The sequence below is a fragment of the Falco rusticolus genome, chromosome 2, assembly GCF_015220075.1.
Source record: "Falco rusticolus isolate bFalRus1 chromosome 2, bFalRus1.pri, whole genome shotgun sequence".
In the NCBI taxonomy this organism is placed as follows: domain Eukaryota; kingdom Metazoa; phylum Chordata; class Aves; order Falconiformes; family Falconidae; genus Falco; species Falco rusticolus.
Genome location: NC_051188.1, coordinates 30,791,967 through 30,812,785, shown reverse-complemented (window position 1 = coordinate 30,812,785; position 20,819 = coordinate 30,791,967). Strand labels below are relative to the sequence as shown.

Here is a 20,819-nt window from a genome sequence, read left to right as displayed (position 1 = left end):
TACAGTCTCACTTCAAGGGAGAAATTAGTTTGGACAAAGGACAAAATCACCATTTCCATTGCATCTTTGGAGTAATTTGATGAGGCCACTTGGCAAGATAAGGAGCTCATGAAAGGTGATCAAAAATGGTTCTGCTGCTGTGTAGTGCAGTATTTCTCAGAGGCCCTAGAATATGAATAGGTAGGTGTTGTACAGAGGTTTGTTCGGGACGGTGACATGGAGAGTTGGCAGTTTTTAACAGCTATCCAGATACGTCCTGAGGTGCTGTTCAGAGTTGTGCTTTATAGATTAATTCAGGAAAGCTTTGTGCTCTGCAGTGTATTCCCTTGGAGAAGAGGCAGCATGGCATTGAGCATTAGAAGTGCATGTTAGGCATCAGATGATTATGACATGTAAGTCTAGTTGATCTTAGAGTAGGCTTGTTAAGAGGTTGGATAACATGGAGTCTTTTTGAGCTTTAATGGATTGAGTAGTTTAAAAGGGATGGGCTAAAAAGCAAAGTAAATGATCATAAAATGAAAAGCTTGAGAAATGGACATTGATATTGTTCAGAGGAAAGAAAAATGGAAAAAGGATCAATAAATAATCTCAGCAACATGATTTTCAATGGATAGGAATAGGATGAAGGGAATTCCTAGAATGTCAGGTAGGAAGAGAGGTGCCTTAACTAGAACGAAATACCTGAGTTCCTGAACTCTCACATGGATTTTTTTCAAACTTTTTGGATAAAGTTTATTCAATTACTCTGCAAACATGATTGAAATAATGGCAGTATTTGAAATTTCTCTCCACCTTATATGCAGGACATAAGTTAAATGGCTTTCCCTAACATTGTGGCAAATCTGGCTATACCCAAGCTTATACTTTCTAAGTTAAAGGATTAGAAATTAAAAGTTTAATTGGACTTGGCAGAAGTTTGCCAAATGTTCCTTGACTAAACATTCTTATTCAAAATACTCTGCAAGTGCAAAACATGACTGTTTCAGAAAAAGAAAGAAATCTGCTGCTGTAGTAAGCAAATACTAGGAATGATAGGAAAAAAATGGAAGAAGCGTCATGAATTATTTTAGAGCTATTCCAAACATACAGGATGAAACAGGTCAGGGGACAGAACTTGTAGAAATACATTTATAATTTGTTTAGTTCTAAGGCAATTACTTTTCAGTTTTCAGGTCTTTAAGTTTTTGCCCAAGATACATTCTCTGGCCAATACTGAGGTAGGCTGGTTCCATGTCAGGATCACTGGTCTTTATCCACATAGCTCTTGAGGATGTATTTCACTTCCATGCCAAATTACTTGCAACCACCACATCAAGTGCTTGCAACCTCTTGCAGTTTTGGCTGAATGGAGGCCCCTCACTTTCTAAGAGAAGATTTTAACCTCTACTTGTCAAGCACAGCAGAAAGCCCACAGTCCCATTCCTAGTCCCTTTTTTATAAAGGATAACATTATGAAGCTATTGAAAGAATTTACCGTAGTCATTCAATAAGATTTATATGAATTCATATATTTTAAAACCCCAAACCTATGGTATTAATTTGGTTTCCTTCACAAAACTGCAATGTAAGAAGTTAGGGGGGAAAAAAAGGTTTCATACAAGTTTTTCAAGCTGGTAAGCTAATTAGTGTAGATAAATACTGACATGAAAATGCTTGTCAAGAGAGAACTGCTGCCAAAAAGCAGAACTTGGACTTGATTAATGTGAAGAACTATAATGTTCTAAATGTGTAAGTCAGCAAATAACCTCTTTAAATTCTGTATTGTAAGATCACTTCAATGATTATTTAGCATATCATTTACAAATACTTCAGCTTAGTTCCCCCACCCCAACTTCTTTTTCCTTCTAGCCTTTATCCTGGTTTTATGAAACAAATTCAATACTTTATGAACATTTTTTTATTACATTGTTGACCACATTTAGCAGTTGTATTTTTAGTGTGGCAATCAGTTAATACCTAGAATGTAAGAAAGGAAATGTCAAAACTTTGGAGGAGGGACAAAGGACATGCTTCTTGTGATATTTTAGAATTTTCTGCTGAAATCTTGGAAGGAGTGGAGTGAGGCTCTTAAACGCAAAAGACATAGTGTACATTAGAAAAGGAAAAGCCATTTTTACATCAACTGAGTTCTGCAGAGGTCTGAAGGCTGGTTGAAAGAACATTTTCACAAATGAGCCATTTTCACTTGAATCTGTGAATAATCTTACTGGAAGTGTTTGGGAGACGTTAGTTTGACCCTGGCAGGAGAGGGGATGCTGGAACCCACACTCACCTTCTGAGCAAGTGCTGTCATTATGAGAGATCCTCATCCTTTTGCTGGAAGAGTGAGTCCTCTGAAACAAGGTGTTTAGCACCAGAAGGCGGCACTACATTGGGAACAGAAGCTTTCCACTGCAGTTCCCAGTGAGCTGCCATGCAGCACAGTTTGGCTCCTCCAGGTACTTGCAGTGGTGGTCTTGCAGTGAGATCCAGGTTGTGGCATGCACACCCCTCACTCAGGCTTCTGGGTTTTGTCACATTTTTTCAGCTGCTGTGTGTGGTGATTTAGTGGTTCAGTGGTATAGATGGAAAAAGTTAACTTTCGGCTATGCAAGTTCTTCGAATCTGAGGTTCTGATACGGTTTTTATGATTGACAATTTAAACATAGGCTGTTGCCCAAAGTAATCCTACTGTCATCCCTTCAGGCCTCTCTCTGCTTCTTCCCTTGTGCTGTGTGCATATACATACGTGCTCAGCTGAATGAGGAGAACTCTGGTTTGAAACTAACCATAACAAATTCGTAACTGCCACAGTCATAGCTGTGCTGACACTGAAGCAGGGGATGAAGTAGGAAGTGCAGTTGTGTAACTCGGAGAAGCTGCAGTGCACTTAAACTGATGTAAGCCCAACTGTGAAACTGAGCTGTAAGTGTTGTGGGCAGAATGTTCAACTTTGAGGCTTTCAAATCTTTGTTTTTTTGATTCTTGGCCAGACGTTAACTTAGTGTTGGTTTTGTGAGGTTTAAAAGCCTCTGCTAAGCTCAAGAGTGAGATCTATGCTTCTGGTCTACTACCCTCTAATCTATTTTCATGTAAATGGTTTGAAATAGTGATATTTATAACATAAACAGGTATGCATAGGTCTTTTTTATTAATTTTTCCACAAAGGAGGATAAAAATGAGCAGTAATACAGACAATACTGTGCATGGTCATGCTTTCCTATTTGAGATGAATAGGGATGATAAAGGATGACAGCAAGGCAAATACCTGATCTGAATTCAATTGAACGTGCTGTAAATTTTCTTACTGATGTCAGGATTATGAGTGTTTAGGGCCAACTGTCTTCAGTATTGGTATTGGTTTCCATTTTCCTTATCATGTCACAGTCTAAGGACTCATTTCAACTAATCTAGAGAGTTAGAAAATCACAGTCAAATATGCTACAGGCGCCTCACATCACCTGCAGTTAAAACAGACAGAACAGAGTCAGGTAGCAGAGAGATAAATTCAGGTTCTTTGAGATTGTCATTTTTGGGTCTAACTTCAGAAGTGCATTAATTTGCAGCCTTTGGTTTTATTAGAAGTGAATGGTAAAACCTGTCTTGTTTTTGCTGTGGATTAGGTATTAATTTATATGCTTCAGATTAGCCATAGAGGATCCCCACTGAATGACAAATGAGGGACTCATTAGATAATTAAGTTAAAAAAAAAAAAAAAGGAAGAGAAGCCTACATAGGAGAAGTCCTACTGATGGATTGTTGCATCTGAGTTGAGGTGCCTTGTACAAGCTTTTCTTAAACAGGAACGTTTATATGTAAGGCGTCTGTCTGCTGTTTTGCTGTACTTGTGGGCGCACACTGGACTGTAATACTTTGTGTATTTACTTTGGTTTCTATGTGAGTTTTATATCAGTATATTTGTAGTGAAGTCAGTGGAGATGCCCATAACAGATACCACACTAACCAAAAGCAGAAACGGGCATTTTCTCTACAGTGAAAGTGAAGACAGCAGAGTGAAATTGCCAAAAGTGAAAACCAAAGGAGCTCCTTTAAATTTGACATTTATTTCCATGTGTTCTTTGTCTTCCTCTGAGATATCAAATCTAGAGTGTATAGATACATACAACTTAAATGTATGTACCTCAGTCAGTGTGATTTTTTTTTTTTTTTTTAAGTGAACCCTTTGTTTCTGTTCCCCAGCCTTTCTTTGAAATTATTTTCAGTTTCTGGTGGGAGGGAGAACAGTGTTTGGAGATCTGTATAACTGGGATTGGAAACTGTTTATTTAATCCGTCTGAACATGCTGTGCATCAGCACTCTTCTTCCTGCACAGACCTGTCAATCACAATGCGCTTTTAGTTGCTTTTGCTGTGGCTGTGCTAGCTGTGCTCAAGGCCGTAGGTGTAGCTCAAGCCTTCATGCCTGTAAGAGGCAGGTTTTACTCCACACCTACACAGTCTAAGCATGCTAAGCTGCAGTTACTGCACGGTGTGCTGATGGCGGGAAGTGGTCACAGCAGAAAGTATGTGCAAGGTGGGTTTGGAAGAAATGGCTAAGCTGCTTGGTTCAGGTTTGTTTTTCTAGTGCAAATAGTAGGAGAAGCTGTAAAATTCAACAGGCTTCAAATTGCATCATTCTCTATGTAATGTGTGACCTTTACACACTCTGGAGTTTGAGAGCTGAAGGAAAACGTTCTGGGGGGCTTTTATGAGCCTGGCCATTTAAAATTCCTTGGAGGGAGAGGAAAGCTTCCAGGTCATCCCAACCTTCCTGCATTTGCTCAAGTCATAGGAAATAAACAGTACCAAGGTTGACATGATTGTGTGAACTTCAGTAAAAGTGTTCAAACGTTTCAATTAAATCATGCACGATGTTAGTTCATGGCATGATCAAGTTTTAAAATTAGTATGACGCCTTTTAAAACACCGATCAGTGATCTTCTACTTTGAAATCACTAAAAGAGATACTGCAACTTGATTGTAGGACTAGCAGAAAGGGTTTGAAATGCTTTTTGTCAGAAATCATACTGCCAACATGTAAGGTTTCTGTAGTAATAATTTTCAGTGAAATTTCTTCCAAAAAAGCCAGCTGATTTTTTTTTTTAAACAACTTTAGAAGCTAATTTAATTTTCCTTAAATTTCAGGAAGTAAAACTAGGAGCAAAAGACTTCAGTTTCCTCAAAGTAGGATGTAAAACATAGTGGTTTCATCAGAAACATTGAAACTGTGGTTTTGCCCTGTTTACTAACTACTCAGAGTTTCTCACAATAAACTCTCTGTTTATTGAATAAAAATTCATTGAATAAAATGTTTATGAATAAAAATTCAGAGAGCTTGAATAGAAAAGCACTTTGTTAGTGAAGGGTTTTGCAATTGTGGAAACAGCAGGATATTTGTAATTTAATGAGATAAAGAGAAACACAGGTTTTGATAATTTTGTAATTCAATGTACTTTGTCAGCTAAGTCAGTTTTACTGCTTTGTTGATAGGTGCTCTTAGTATTGCCTAATGTCACTGATTTATTGCTTCAGGGAGTGTCACATACATTCCTTTCTGTACGTGTTGCTGTTTTTCATTATAGGCCAATAGAAAGATAAGCAGTCAAGGAGTAAGTGTTGCACAGAGGAAGGAGACAGCAGAGGCCACGCAAATTTCTTGGTTTTCATAAACACATCTGCTCTCTACACTCAGGAGTATCTAGGCATCAAAAGCGTTCTCAAAATTTTGAGATTTTTTATGATATGTTACTTTTAAGATATGCTGCTATTTTAATTTTGCAGTTATAAAAGGAAGGTTAGCTTCCTCATCATCCTCCTAAAGACCCAAGACCCTCACGCCCGAGTCTCAGCAAGGTTAAAACCTTGCTTTTAGGTCCCCAGCTGGGCACGTGCTCCTTGACCAGCATGGCTTTTGCCAGGCCCTTCTGAGGCAGCTGGTTGCCCTCGTGGGTCTTACAAGGAGCCTCCAAACCCAGTTCTGGCTTCAGGTGCCAGAAGGGGTGGGCAGAGGGGCTGCAGATGGGAAGGCTGGATGCTGAGTATGGTTCCTTCATTGCTTGTGTGTGTAGCACAAGGCCTTCCCATGGGGAGGGAAGGTTTTGCATCGGTGCTATTCAGAGGTGACGTGGGGGATATGGTGGGTGGTATTTCAGAACACACACACACACACACACCCACCACCTCCCCCATGATCTTTGTCTTTTGTAACTGTTGATTTTAAAACTTGAAGCAGATTAACTTGCCTTCCTAGATCCCTGTGAAGTTATCTAGATAAAAGTGCACTGAGTTTTAAATGCAAATTTTTGTCTTTTCCCTGGGCATCAGCAGGATGTAATTTGCTTTTGTACTTCAGCACTCAGACACTTGTGTTCACAAACACATTTTCTCTAAAGTTACTTACGTTTACATTCTAGTCCTGTAGTTATGTAATTCAGACAGCTTAAAAAAAACCCCCAAAACAACCTCAGTCTAATTTTTAACAAGCTTGAAGGAAGCTAAACATGAGAAGGTTAAGTTGGCAACAAAAATTTTATGGTACTGCCACCTGACTGTGCTGCAGCGCCCTATCTGTTATTTGTTAGTCAGATAACTCAGAATGATGGTGTGCCGTTATTTGCAACCATGCTTTCTGCTATTCCCTAAACTGCCGAGGTGAATGCAAGTAGCGCATTTTATACAATGTAGTGGCCAGCGATTGTCCTCTGTGACATCCAGTAGTCAGACATTTCGTATTAGGCTGTTTTATTTACATATAAAAGCATTTAGGCTTGACCTTATGCTGTAAACTAGAAACAAAGTGTTGTAAAGCACTGTATAAATCAATAATTTCCTGCATCTCCTTTTCTGAATACCTAAGGGGGAAATGTTCTGCCTTTCAGCATATTTTGCAGAGCCTGAGCTAGTCTTTACTGATCAGTCTTCAAAAAAGATTTTTGTGTATGGACATGAGAAAAGGCACTGAAAATCATGTCTTATAGTATTCTCCGAAAAATAATACTGGCTTTATTTGGGCAAGTATTAGCACAACCTTCTTGCAGATGTTGCTGAGGTCCAAGTGACCATAGCTGTAGCTAGTTTACCAGGTAAATGTACTCAGATCTTGTATAAATTGTTCAGATTTTCTTCCCCTTTTTATTTTTTTTTGCCCTTCTTTGCTAGTTCAGCTACATCTTTTGTTGTTAGAAAAAAATTGAAGCAGATATATTACATTGTGTTAGGGTTTCTTCAGTCTTTTTTAAAGATCCTAGAGTAGCTCCATGGATACTCCACGTGTTTTAGAGTAAGATACTTCTGACTTTTATCATTAACTAAGGGACACGCATATGTTTGACATAATTAGTTAGATTTTTTCCATCTCAGATCTATGAAAAGCCAGTGCTGACATACTAATTTGAGAGCTGTTTGTGGCACGGTTGTACAAATTTACAGTTTGTAGTGAAGGAAGCCGACTAATGCTGTAAATCAGTGAAATTGCCCTCAAGGAGCGGGGTGGCATGAGCACTGTAATAGCTACCTCAGAACTAGCTGCAACACTTCGAGACGAAACAGTAGGAACAACAGTCAGGAAATGTTCAAATACTAGATTTGTAAAATTACTAAGAAATAAGTATGAAATTGGTGTAACATCAAAAAATACTGATACCAGTGTCTTCCAAGTTTTTGTTTCAGATCTGTTCAGAAAGGATATTGAAAAGTGTGGGGTATTTTGAGTGATTTTTATACTGTTCTGTATCACGCTGTCAAAATGCAGTTATTGATTGTGAGATTGGGAAGAATGTATTTTTAATGAAGACTACACAATAGCCCAAGTGGGTTTTTTAATCATCTTTTGTTAATGTGATCTCCAGTGCACTACTCCTTACCTCTCTTATATTTTGTCTGATCATGAAATAACTGCTTGTAAGGCAGAAGTGTTTAACTGAAGACATCTTGTTAAATTCTGTCAACTGAGCACTCAGCAGCCACTTTTAGAAAACATTTCAATCTGAAGAAAATCACACATGACGAAGAGAAGAAAGAAAAAACTAAAGTTGTGACAAAACTATCAGTGTGACAACATCTTGGGCATGAACCCATGCCATAAAAGAGTTTTGATCTAAATTTGAGCCAATATTTCTGTGACTACCTTTACGGAATATCTCAAGCTGTTACCTTGGTTTATACCTAGTATTTGCTGAAGGGAGACAAACCTGGCAGTCATCATGCTGCGCTCAGCTTTCAATGCAGAAACATATGCAGAGCTTCTAAGTCCACTGTATAAAACAGTTTTCATGCTCATGTTGCCATATTTTGTTATGAAACATGGCATATTAGTTTTGGAATTCCAATTTCTTTGTCCTGTTTTTAAGATTATATGAAGCACATTGCAAGATATTGATAGTCTTTTTGCTTTTAAATATCGTGGTCTGTTCTTAATGGTTTCAGGACATGTACCGTCCCCTAGCTAATATTACTTTATCTGGAGAATTGGTCTTTTTGCACATGTAGCTCATCCACATCCTCTTTAGATTGTCAGTTGGTTTCCTTTTCTGTTCATAGTATGTTTACTCCTTGGTCATGTTGGTAAAAGATACCATCCTGCTCTTTCAGAAACTGCTGCCTACAAAGTTTCCTGGCACACTTGCCGCTTTTAGCTGGATTAGGAGGGGTGGTGGTGGTATGTTGTACCTAAATTTGTCCAGCTAATGAGAAACTGGATAGAACGTGAGACTTGAAACTGAATTACTGGCTGTCCTGTTTCAGCTGGGCTGTGGTTTAACCCAGCAGGCAGCGAAGGACCACACAGCTGCTCACTCATCCCACCCTGCCCTGCCGTGGGATGGGGAGAGAACTGGGAGGGGGGGGAATGTAAAATTCATGGGTTGAGATAAAGATGGTTTAATAGGACAGAAAAGGAAGGGAAAATAGTAATGATAAAAGAATTTGAATATACAAAGTAAATGACGCACAATGCGGTTTCCCACCACCCGCTGACCGATGCCCAGCCAGTTCCCGAGCAGCAGCCCCCGGCCAGCTTTGCCCCTGGTTTATATGCTGAGCATGGCACCGTATGGTATGGAATAGCCCTTGGGCCAGTCCCGGCAGGACAGGGTGTTAAAAGTAATCTTTACAGTGCAGCCGGGGAGAATGCTTTTGTCTAATTATTTTTATCTAATTCTTTATTGTTATTGTTGTTGGTATTATTTTCCCTTCCTTTTCTGTGCTATTAAATTGTCTTTTATCTCAACCCATGAATTTTACTGTTTGGTGGGTTTTTTTTTTTTCCAATTCTTTCCCCATCCCACTGGGAGGAGGTGGAATAAGTGAACGGCTGTGTGGTGTTAACTGTCTGCAGGGTTAAACCACGACACTGGCTTTAACCAAGTATCTCAGAGGCACTTCGTTGTTGTCATGTCTGCACTTGTACTTTGAAAGATAGTTCCTGGAACTGCCCTTCATTGTTCTTCTGGGAGCCAAGGCTCTGTAAGTCAATTAGAAATGAAACTTCTAGAAAGCTTGATGTGATACCGTGGCAATCTGTTTGATTGTTACAACAGCCATTACAGAAATACTTTTTACTGAGATAGGCATTTTGTGACCCCAGAGTTCTTCTGAAGAAAGTAAGTGCTTGAGTGCTGTTTTGTGCCTGAGTGTAATTTTTCATCTGTGGAAATAACTACAGAAGTGGTTTTTCTTAATACTGTGTAATGTCAGTTAACGTAATAGTTCTCCAAAGCATCTCTTCTCTAATTCCTGTACGAAAAAGTCTTCACACTTTCTAATGTTTTCCTAGTTGAAGGTTGTTGGTGTAATTCTCAACCTCAAAACATTTGGCAGGACATTGTGTTGCTGACTGATGGAGTATCATTTCTGACAGTTAAATGATTCACATTGGGTAGGTTTTAGTTTACATATTGTATGTGATTTCTTGCGTGGAAAGGGGGGAAAACTAGTATCAGCTCGGTTTGTTTTTGAGACCTTTGGCTTTCACCCAAAAGTCTTGAGAAGTAAACTTTGTCCAAGAATTAGTCACGCTGAAGCCTGGTTACACTGGGAAGCTAGGTAATAAACATGTTAATTACTTCAGATATAGATTATTTCGGTAGCACCACTGCTAGTGCAGACCACAGATCCATCTGGAAGAGGCTTGTAGCAATTGCTTTGGGGAAAAAAACATGTGGAGGACAAGCCTACTATGCTATTTTCTTGGATAATGTTCAGCAAACAATACACAGTAAGGGTTTTTGTATTCTGTAGTGCTTTGTGGACCTACATGTGCAGTTTTATTTAAAGGCGAAGTGGATTTTCCACATTCACATTTTGTAGTGGTTACTTCCACAGCTGAACACTTGAGCTGTACAATAAAGTAGTTGGTTTTGGCTATTGCTTGATAATTTCGTTTGGTGACTCTAATAATCCATGGGCTACTATACTGGCATAATGATAACTGTTTTATTATTTTTCTGTTAATTCTTTAAGCTTTGGCCTTTGAGTGTTGAGTTGGTGTTTTCAGAATTACACGTACTCACCCTGAAAAAAATTTTTTTTTTTTTAATAATGGCAACATTACAGCCCTTTTTTAAAATGTAAAGTTAAGGTCATTTCCCCCTCTTCATTGTTTTTGCTTTTATCATCACTGACACTTACAGCTATTTTATCATTCTCATCTGGTCACTGAAAATCATGAGTTCTTATTGTAGTGTGTTTGTTTTTCCTAAAAATAATTTTGTGCTTCTAGCACTTTTGTCTTCCCTGCCTCACCAGATTTTCCTGTCATTTGTGAATGTTAAACAGCAGCAGTCCCAGCAGAGAGCATGAGACTTCACTCATAACTTCTCTCCACTGTGAAAATTGATCATTTATTCGTACTTTCAATAGCTGTCATTTAGCCAGTAACTGCATTGGCATCTGCCCTGTGGCAGCACTTACTTTAAAGAGCCTTACCTGAACGACCCTGTCAGAGCCTCAGATCTGAAGATCTTCTGCAGGATCACCCCATTCAAAGGTGCATTGACTGCTTTAGGGGAGAAACCTGGGAATTTGCAAGGCATGTCTTCTTTCTCTGCCCTGGTACTGCCACTGAAAGGTGGTGTCTGATGTTACACTCCAGCAGCTCGTTCCTGTCTTGTCATTTGACAAAACGCAAACAGTTGCGTCGCCAAAGGTGAACTGGGTAGGGGAGCTGCTCTGAATGTAAAACTAAGGACTCCCCTGCCAAATGTGTTTACATAAAACAACAAAAAACCTCCAACTAAATAAAAACAGCAACAAAACATCAGGTCCCTTGGCCAGGTGTCAGAGCGTGCTGACAGAAGAGGGACTGGGGATGTTGGGGAGGAGGGAGAGCAGGCGCAGGTAGATGGAGACGTTTGGGACTGTCTCTTGGTGGATGACTGGCTTGTACTGACTCAGAGTATTTGTGTAATTAAGGCTTTAATGTGCTGAATATTAACTCTTCAGTTACTTAGCAAGAAAAGGAAATTTTCTTTATAAAAAGCGCTGTAAGTTGTGTGAGTCTTGAGCAGATGAACTACTGAAGTGGTGCAAGAGCCAGCTGCAAGCCATGTAGTAGCAGTCCTCTCAGGGTCATCCCGAGTAGTTTAAACAAAACAGTTGAATCAAAATGTAGTTCCGCTTGTTGACGCCTTTTGAAAACTCCTTTTTAGAACTTTAACTTTAAAAAGTTAGTCTCACAGACTTGGCAAATAGGAGCAGTCCTGGTGACCATGGTTTATTTTGCTCTTCAATATTCAGCTGGTGATTAGTTTGCAGAGCTACAAAGCAGTAACTGTGTCAGTAGTTTCCCTATTTGCAGAGCGTTATCATCAGTCTGTTATAATTTTTAACATACCGATAGTGTTAGTCACTGTCAACACAGAAGGTCTGTCATCTTTACGGTTAAAATTTAAAAACTGAAGAAAAAAAAATTGAAGTTGATGAAACCCCCAGGTTGTCTTAAATTTGTTTCACTTTTAAATTTATCTCAACTTTGTTGCTGCTGTTTTTTAAAAGCAGCTATCACTCCAGATCTCTCTCTGTGCCTGTCAGCTGTTTATCTTGCTCTGATATGCTGCTTGAGTTGTTTGTTTTTTTTTTCATCTGTCCCCACACCTTCCCATAATATCGAGGGAAAACACATGTGGTGGGTTTTCAGAAGTTTGATGGCTGTTTTCACATACATCCTTCTCCATTGCTAGGAAGCATATTTTGATGATGCCTCTGTATGCTGCAGTGAGGTGGCCCTGTGGACCTTTGCTGAGAGACCGGGTAAAACATAGAGGATTGGTTAATGAAAAACCATCTGGTGACGAGCAGTTTTGGGGGTGGAGGGGCTGAAAATTGTGGTATTAATTATTCTGAAATAATGTATAAAATTTATCAAGATTTTCCAGGTCTCTCCAGAGGCTTTTGAGGAAGACTAAATTATTGCAAAATGGTAAAGAGAATGGATTTGCAGCATCATTTAAAGCAACACACTTTTAAGGTGTGTACCCAGGTTGTGGTGACCTGGCTTTCCTTCTCTGACTGGACAGATTTGAACTCCTTTTTGCATTAGGCCTTCAGACAGCTTTTCATAAGAAATCTCGGTTTCTCCCATTAGAGATGCTTCATTTCATATTAATAAGTATCTATATTCACTAGAGACTGCCTGAATTGGTTCCATGTTTCCACAACAGGTCCTGTGTGCCAGACCAGGAGCTGTTACTCTTTTTCTGGTGCGATAATTATTTTTTTTTTTAAATTTTAGAAGAAACTGGAATGTAAAGAGAACTGAACTTGAAAATTCCGAACAGACTTGAGGCTAGGGCATCTGCTTTCAGGTCAGCTGCTCACGTGCTTTGCGTCAAGGACTTCAGATAAACACATTTGTGTTATTTTGATGTGTATCAGTATGTGCTTGTCACTTCCTCTGTAGCTTCTGACTTTCTAAGCCTCTTGTGTGAGGAGGAAAAGCCTGTCAAAATATTGCTGTCAAATGACCAGAACTAATTAAGTCAGTGTTTCTTTTCTGCCTTTTTTTCTCCCTCTGGATACTACACGTTTAGGTAAAAGGAGATCCTCACAAAGCTTGATGACAGTATTACTTGATCTTAAATGCTGGAGATGAGTAAAATAGGAATAGGATTTGTGTTAAACATGTATTTGCTCTAAGGAGTTAAAAGCAGATCTGTCACTATTCTCATATGAATTATATCATTAACACTGAAGTTGTTAATGTTTTTCTTCATAAATTTGGTAAGAACAAGCCCCAGTAGGAGCATAATTTATATATCACAACTCTTATGTATGAAATTAAAACATGGTTCTTAATCTTACTGTTTTTTCATGGTAAATACTATTTAAATGTAGACTGTGAAATATATTTTGTTTTGGCAGGCCTAAATTATTTCAGAATTCTGAATACTAATTGTCACTTGAAGCTTTCAAAAATACAATTGCAAGAAAAAGTCAACTTTCTGAGCATGCATTCTGTCATGGGAAAAGGGGTGGAAATATCTTGTGCCGATCCAGTCCTTGTGCTTCCATGCCAAAGGTGTCAATGCTAAATAGGCGTTGTTTTGCCTTGCAAAATCACAACCATCCTTTAGCATATTATCAAGAAGAACACTTCTTAATGTCATGTATTGTATTGACTGAATCAGTAATTTGAGGTGGTGTTAATTATTTAAAACAAAAACCCACAGAAATGAACAACCCCCAGAACAACCCCAAGGGAGCGTGGCAGTGAGATACATACATCGTTTAGTGATAAACACTGCATTAAAATTCATTGTGGACAAATAACTAAAACCTGAAAATTGATTAGGGAATCATTACAAAGATTAGAAACATAAACCAATAGAAAACAAAGACAAAAGCAGTTTTAAAAACTATGAACTGCTAATTAGCACTGCCCAGAGTAAAGCTGCTCCGGGACTGCCTTTGTAGTCAGTGGGATACACCCAAACCCCAGGGTGGCTGTTCCCTGTATTCAGGGGGTTTTGTCTTTTGTTTAACGTTTTCATGGAAGCCAAAGTCCAGTTAAACATGTTGTTGGGACAGAGCTGGTGTAAAGATCAGGAAGCTGGGAGGCACATGTGTGTCCTGTAGTTTCACCATCGCCAAATAAGTGTTAGCCAACAAGAAATTCTGCCTGTTCTGGCCATGGAAGGAGCTTTCAGACTGGGAAAAACCACTGCAGGCGCGCGCGATGTTGGTGTTGCTGCAGAGGAGCACCCTGCAGCTCACTTAATGAAATTCCGCTTATTTCATGGGAGTTTAGCGTTGTAGAGTTACAGTAAGTCCCGAGTAGTGTGAGAGAGACTTGAGTCAAATTTCAGTCTTACTCTTCATTCTGATGCCAGTGGCTGTTTGACCCTGAGAAATTTTAGGCCTTAATTGCTTTCTCCCTTTTTGCACTAATAAAATGGGGCTTCTCTAGGCGTCACAGGGAGGTCTCAAGTGAAAAGCAGCATTTCACTTAATCAGTAAAATTTATTTTGTGTCTGCATCTAGAAACATTAATCACTTACTGAGAATTAAATTCAAGTAAAACCTGCAAAACTCCTTTCATATGATAGGAATGCATTGGAGAGGACCTGAAGTGCGGCTTAAAAGCTTTGAAAAGCAATATGCAATTTGTAAAAGATGGTGTGCATAATGCTGCTTTAGAAATGAGTTACTGAGAAACATTCCTGTTTGATAAAGCTGGACCCGGGTGTTAAAGTTCTTCTGTGACTATTAGAGGACTGATAGTTGTCTGGTTAATGATATTGTATTTTGCTCATTCGAGTGAGAGGTAGATTGTTGAATACCAAATAGTGGGATGGAAGCTGAACAGACTTTGCTGTGATAAGCTTGAAAACTCCTTGCAAGTTGCAGAATGTGCTTCAGATTCACTAAATAGAAGTCTTTTTCATGTTTAAGTATAAAGAAAGGAGGCAAGGATGTGAATGAAACCATCAGGTTTGCAAGGTAGGGGGTAAATGCATTTGAGAAAACTTGTCTCTGTGTATTTCTGCGTTATGGCATCCTCATTTCTTTGTGAGGCACCATTCTCCTCAGTGTAACACCTGCTTCTCCAACTGCGTGCCTGTGTATTTGCAAAGCTACCAGTGGGAGTGATAGGGGTCTCTGGGGAAAGAGCACGGAGTGCTTCATCTAAAGTCCTTTCAGGTGTAATGTGGAAATTGTGATCGGCAAAACACCCACCTTCAATTTCACCAGGTTGGAAAACTAAATAACCTTTTCCTGCCCGTGGAACCACAGCACTAACAAAGTTCCTGCAGTCAGGTTAGGCGACGTGACCATGGTTTGCCCAAGGGCATGGGTTCAGTTGGTGCCTTCCAGCATCCCACCATTGCCAATGCTGGCTGGTCTGCGCTACTGGGGGCCAGCTGGATAACAACACCCCATTTATCTTACCACATTTTTAACCACAGTGTCAATTAGTATTTCTGGGAGCCAAAAAAGATGTATTGGACTCTATGTCTGGCTACTTCGTGTCTATAAGTAGGTGTTTCTACACAAGGAATAGCCTTTTGCTAACTGTAGTTCATCTAACGGATGGAAAGCAGCAGTAGGTTTCCTAAATTGTTGCAGGGTAAAGTTTTGCACGCCGGTCAGCTGACTGAACAGCTTGTGGTAGCTAAACGTGGGACATCTCGTACTCCCCGTTTTCTGCTCTTTCCTGCTTTGCTCCCAACTTCCATGGTGTTGCTGCCCTGTGTTAATGCTTGTTCTGGCTCCGCTTGTGATGCTCTGCAGAGCTGGCTTAAATCTCGTTTTACTTTCTATGATATCTTTCTGCTGGTTTAGTGCATCAGATTACTTATGTGGAGGTCGACTAATTTCCAGGCTGGCAAGTAGAAGAGGAGGAGTGGAAATGATGCAAAGGTAGGCAGGTCCCTTCCGTAGGTAGCAAGCTGCTGTGCCCCCTCATCTTATCTAATGAAATCACACTCTGGGTAGTGAAAATTGGAGCAGGGTTGAGAGGACCAGGAACTGCTGGTTTCAAACGGTAACTTCAAAAATATAACTTCTGCTTCTTTCTTGACCTTTCATTCCCCTTTATCAACCCCTTTTCCTATTACTAATGCTTCATTAGAAACAATACTTTCCCAATCATTAATAGCTAAAATGTGAACTGAATGAATTAGGATTCACTCTTAGTCAGGGAATCAAGTGGTGTTTCAGCAACCAATTAGCGAATGCTCTAGGAAAGAAGCTTCGGTTCTTCAGAGCATAGTGAAATGCTGATGGGAATAATAAAAAGGAAGAGGCCAAGTGGCCGGAAGAATGAGAAATGGAGACGGTCTTGTCTGCATTTCCAGCAAGGGCAGCACTGAAAGAAACAAGTGAGAAGTGCAGGCACTGCTAAGTACAGGGAAAGATGATGCAAACCAGCTCAAGAGCTAATCTGGTTGAGAGATGATGGAGAAATAACTGTGTGGTTATGAGTCATTAACTATTTTTTTTCTATTATAGAAGATATAGCTCCAGTATTGCCAAAATAGTAATTTAAAAATTGCACAGTGTGAAAGATTTTAAATCTCATATCTCTCTCATCTTGTTGCTGTGAATTTTTAGTTGATGCACTTCAGAGAAAAGTTGTTCTTGTTTTAGAAATACGTGTAAATGAGGAAAGCCTTAATGCTAGTTTTAATTCTAGTAAATCTTGTCTACTTTTACTAGGCCTTTTCTTACTGCCTTAGCCTGGTGATGCAGGTCGCTTTACATGTGTGCTCTGCTGTTTATCATTGTAGCTATGGATTTGTCATCTGTGCTATCATATTTTAATTAGTAACATGCATTTGTAGGATCAAATAGACCTTGTACAATTGGACGATGCTTTATGTACAAAGTGCTGAGCTGATTGATTTTACTGCTGTGTTTTGGAGGATCATCTGGAGGAAAATGCTGAATGTCTGGTTTTGCTCACCTCATTCCCAGTCTTACGGATACTGCTTTCCCCCTGAAAATGCGGGTATTTGCTAACGAAGTGTTCTTGTGTTGCTTCTGGAGTACTGATGCTGCGTGGTTAGAAGGCAACATTGTGCTCAAGGATGAGTTGCCTGTATAAAGAAAACAAAAAAACCCAGAAGCCAGCAACTCTGACTTCTCAAAATTAATTATAAATATGGTGCCAAAATATTTTCCCATGCACTCTTGCTGTGTCAGCATAATTCCGTTTTGTACGTGACGCGTAAGCAGCAAAAGCCCGAGATCTTGTTTCTGCAAGCGTGCTCTTTATTACTAACATCAGCAGTAGTACTAACGTTGCTTCAGCCAGAAGCTTCTCCATTCCGCTTACATCCTCTCTGCATCTGCATCTTAGTAGGGTCACACTTGTTCCAGCTGCCTTGCCTAAAGTACTGATAATTGACCTAAAATCAAAATGTTTTTTTTTTGTGTTTGGGCGTGAGGGCAGACACTTAAATGTATTCAAACAGACTGTAACTCTTGGCAGAGATAGATCTAGAACATGATACTGCAGAGACTGAAATAGTCCCAGGTGCAGTTAGATGAGTTATGACCATGGTTCGTATGTCATTGTATGTAAAATATTGGGTAGATGTTGTAGGAGAAATGGATTGACACTAGGTATAGCAGGAACTTTCAGTCACCAGCAGGTTGGTTGGGGTTTTGGGGTTTTGTTTTTTTTGTGTGCGTATGTGTGTATTTCAGTTTCTTTTTGAAATATGACTATTTATGTATTGTCTTGTATTGTTTGCTTTTCTTTTCAGGAATGGCTATTTAATAGGGAGTAATGAGAGACTCTAGAACACAACTGTGTCTCAACAGTTAGTCTGTATCTAATGAAGTGCTGTTGAAATAGAAATCGTTTGGTGTATTTAAAATGTAGATTAGAATTTTAATTTGTTAAGAGTTTGTCAGACAGTTTAATTTTTTCTGGCAAAATGTGAGTGTTCTGAAGTATTTCAAAGCATTAATCTTCTGTTTAGGCTCATATTTTGGGGGTTGTTTTTAGAGAAGGAACAAAATCCATACAATGTCGTTGTCTGTTCTCAGTACAATGTACTGTTACTGTCATTTTTCTAGGGGTCACCTCTGTTTGATCTAATCAAGCAGTCAAAAGAACGAGAAGGCCAAACTGACCAGCCTGAGCCCACTTCCACTCTTAATCTGCCTCTCCAACATAATCACACCGCAGCAGACCTGTGAGTGCTATGCATGCTTGAGGTCTGGTAAAATGTGAAGTTAATATCACCCTTAATCATTAAATCCACTTGTATTCTGTTTTTGTACTTGTTAAGCTTGGTGCTTAGGTTATGTTGAACTGTTGTATTTGCTGCTGCTTGTTACACATGTACATTTCACTAAATCAAATTCTGAAATATTTTTTTCCAAGCCCTATCAAACTTGTAATTGCAAATTGTTGCCTTTCTTGCCTAGGAATAAGTAAGTCCCTATATCAGGTATTTAATCAAGAACCTGAATGTTTAATTCCTGATAAGGGAATAGCAGGTTACAGTAGAAATTAATTTCTTCTTATGGGGGAAGAGGGAAGAGTTCCTGCAAGTACTATTCATAGACAATTGTTCCTTTAACCTGTGATGTTAAATGCTTAATGTATGTTGAATCTCCAGCTATCTTTCTCCTGTGAGATCTCCTAAGAAGAAAGCATCTGGACCTCCTTTAAGTGCTACTTCCACTCCAGATGCTCCACCAGGTGTGACCCCCCAAACACAGAAACCACAGAAATCTACCTCCCTCTCTCTGTTCTACAAAAAAGGTTTGTTGCTTCTGTACCTGCTGAAGTTATGAAGTTCTCTCTTGTTAGAGATTCTTTTTGGGTTTTGGAGCTCAGTATTTCTTAAGAGATTATTGTAGAATCTGTAGTAAACACAATGCAAACCCTCAGCTGCCTCTGGAAGAAACAGTAAAACAGTGCCAGCAAGTTAATGCGTACACTCTACACACTGCAAGTTCAAACTGAAAACTAACTTACTGATTGTAAGAATAGCCATGTGGGCTCAGGTGGAGAGTTCTTCTGTTATAGCATCCTTTTTCCAGCAGTGATCATAAATAGACCTCATGGGAAGCTTAAGAATTGGGCAAGCATATGTGGTGCTTCCCCTGAATCTTTCCCGAGCTCTGACTTTCTCCAACTCAGGGTTTTTCCTGGGCATTTTGCGACGTGTCTGCTTAGTAACTCTCAGTAGATTCATGTTCCAAATGCTTCCTCAGACTCTTTTGGAATCAACGTAGATAAATATGTGCAGTATCGTTTGGTGTGGGCTTTGTGGGTCCGCTGGCTGTTGTATGAAGAATCTTTCTCATTTGTTTTGAACCTGGCTTTTACTACCTTCATTTGATGGCTTATAGTTTTTGTATTGGGAGATGGTTCACGTCCAGCTGCTGTCCATCCTTCATCATGTTCCTTTTATTTTGTTTACCCCTATTATTACAATTCGGTTTGGTATTTTTTCTGTTTCTGAAGTGTATCTACTGGCGTATCTACGACTGCGTACCCTGTTCTTTCGGCTTCTCTCTGAACATCCTGACCTGGAACCCTTGATCTGGACCCTCTTCCAGCACACACTGCAGAATGAGTATGAGCTTATGAGAGACAGGCACTTGGACCAGGTAACATTAACAAAAACGTTTTAAAAAGTTTAAAAAGACTCTCCTGAACAAAATGTTCCTTATGTGTTTGTTAGCCATTAGAAGTTGTCTTCTGAGTTTTTATCTCTGTATTGATCACTCAAAGGAAAAACTAATTTAGAGTGAAGTCTGTCATCTCAGGTTTTTTAAAGTACTGGCAGTTACTTATTTTGGGATCTTCAAACACCATTTACAGCTATTTTCAGAATAGTGAAGACACACCAAATCTTCTAATAATTTACGTAAGAAAATACTGATTTTCTTTGGGAAGACAACATGTGTGGCTGATAAATGTATTGCTATTCTACCCTAAAACGGCAACGTGTGAGATGAGTTCGAGACGATATTACCAGCTCAAATTAGTTGATTGTCATATAGAAATGGAGTGAACAGTAGTTGTATTCTGGAAGTTCTTACGAAGTTACCTTGCATGCTAGTTTCTAGAGCACAGCCAGTAGTAGAAAGCTCATCAATTGATTTCTTGACTTGAAATGAAGAAGCTGAATTAATTTTCTGCATTTCTAGTTGTCTTGTCTTGTTTCTTTAATAGATCATGATGTGTTCCATGTATGGCATATGCAAAGTAAAGAATGTAGATCTTAGATTTAAAATAATAGTTTCGGCATACAAGGAGCTCCCCAACACAAATCAAGAGGTATGGAAATTGTTTAACATTATCCCTCCATAAAAATGTAATAAACTCGTTATTTCTCTGTCTAAACCAAACCAAACCAAACTACACTTGACCATACAAAAGAAAACTTCTGCTTCACTGCATCTCTGTTTTGTGGAGGAGGAAACTGGCTCTAATACTAAATGTGTCTTTAAACATCTCGCACAAATAGTTTGGTAACTTTCCTCAGAAAGTAGACTTCATTCCACCTTTTTACTTTAAGATACTAAATAATGGTTTATGATTCTATTTGGAGACTAGATGAAAGGCTTGGGTCTAGAGCCAACAGGATTTTCAAAAGCAACCCAAGTTTCTTTAAGAGTTACCTACTTCCATGGAGCATTAAGGGGAGAGAAGCAGATAACTTTCTGTACCAGCTTTCAATAGAAATGTGGTTGGATATCAAATAGACATGTAAGGTTATATATCAAATAGGTGTTCCAGTCTTAATTCTAACATTAAGAAGTTCCTTTCTTTGTTAAGGGCCTTACTGTACTTAAACTTTTGCACAAAACAGTGATTAAATCAACAGAAAAAAAGCTCACCAAACAGTTAACTGAACCGTGGGCATCCTTTTAGTA

General features: G+C 39.1%; 1 protein-coding gene across 4 annotated transcripts in view; it reads left to right on the top strand.

Annotated features, from left to right (window-relative positions):
* RB1 (RB transcriptional corepressor 1) overlaps nucleotides 1-20,819 on the top strand; it is an 82,216-nt gene that overhangs the window by 55,336 nt on the left and 6,061 nt on the right. For 3 of the 4 annotated variants that reach the window (XM_037375919.1, XM_037375918.1, XM_037375917.1), the window contains 4 exons: nucleotides 18,000-18,118; nucleotides 18,548-18,693; nucleotides 19,402-19,547; nucleotides 20,116-20,220. In XM_037375919.1, the coding sequence (XP_037231816.1) occupies nucleotides 18,000-18,118; nucleotides 18,548-18,693; nucleotides 19,402-19,547; nucleotides 20,116-20,220 (516 nt within the window). The remainder of the gene's footprint in view (nucleotides 1-17,999; nucleotides 18,119-18,547; nucleotides 18,694-19,401; nucleotides 19,548-20,115; nucleotides 20,221-20,819) is intronic. The other variant, XM_037375920.1, reaches the window with a different exon arrangement.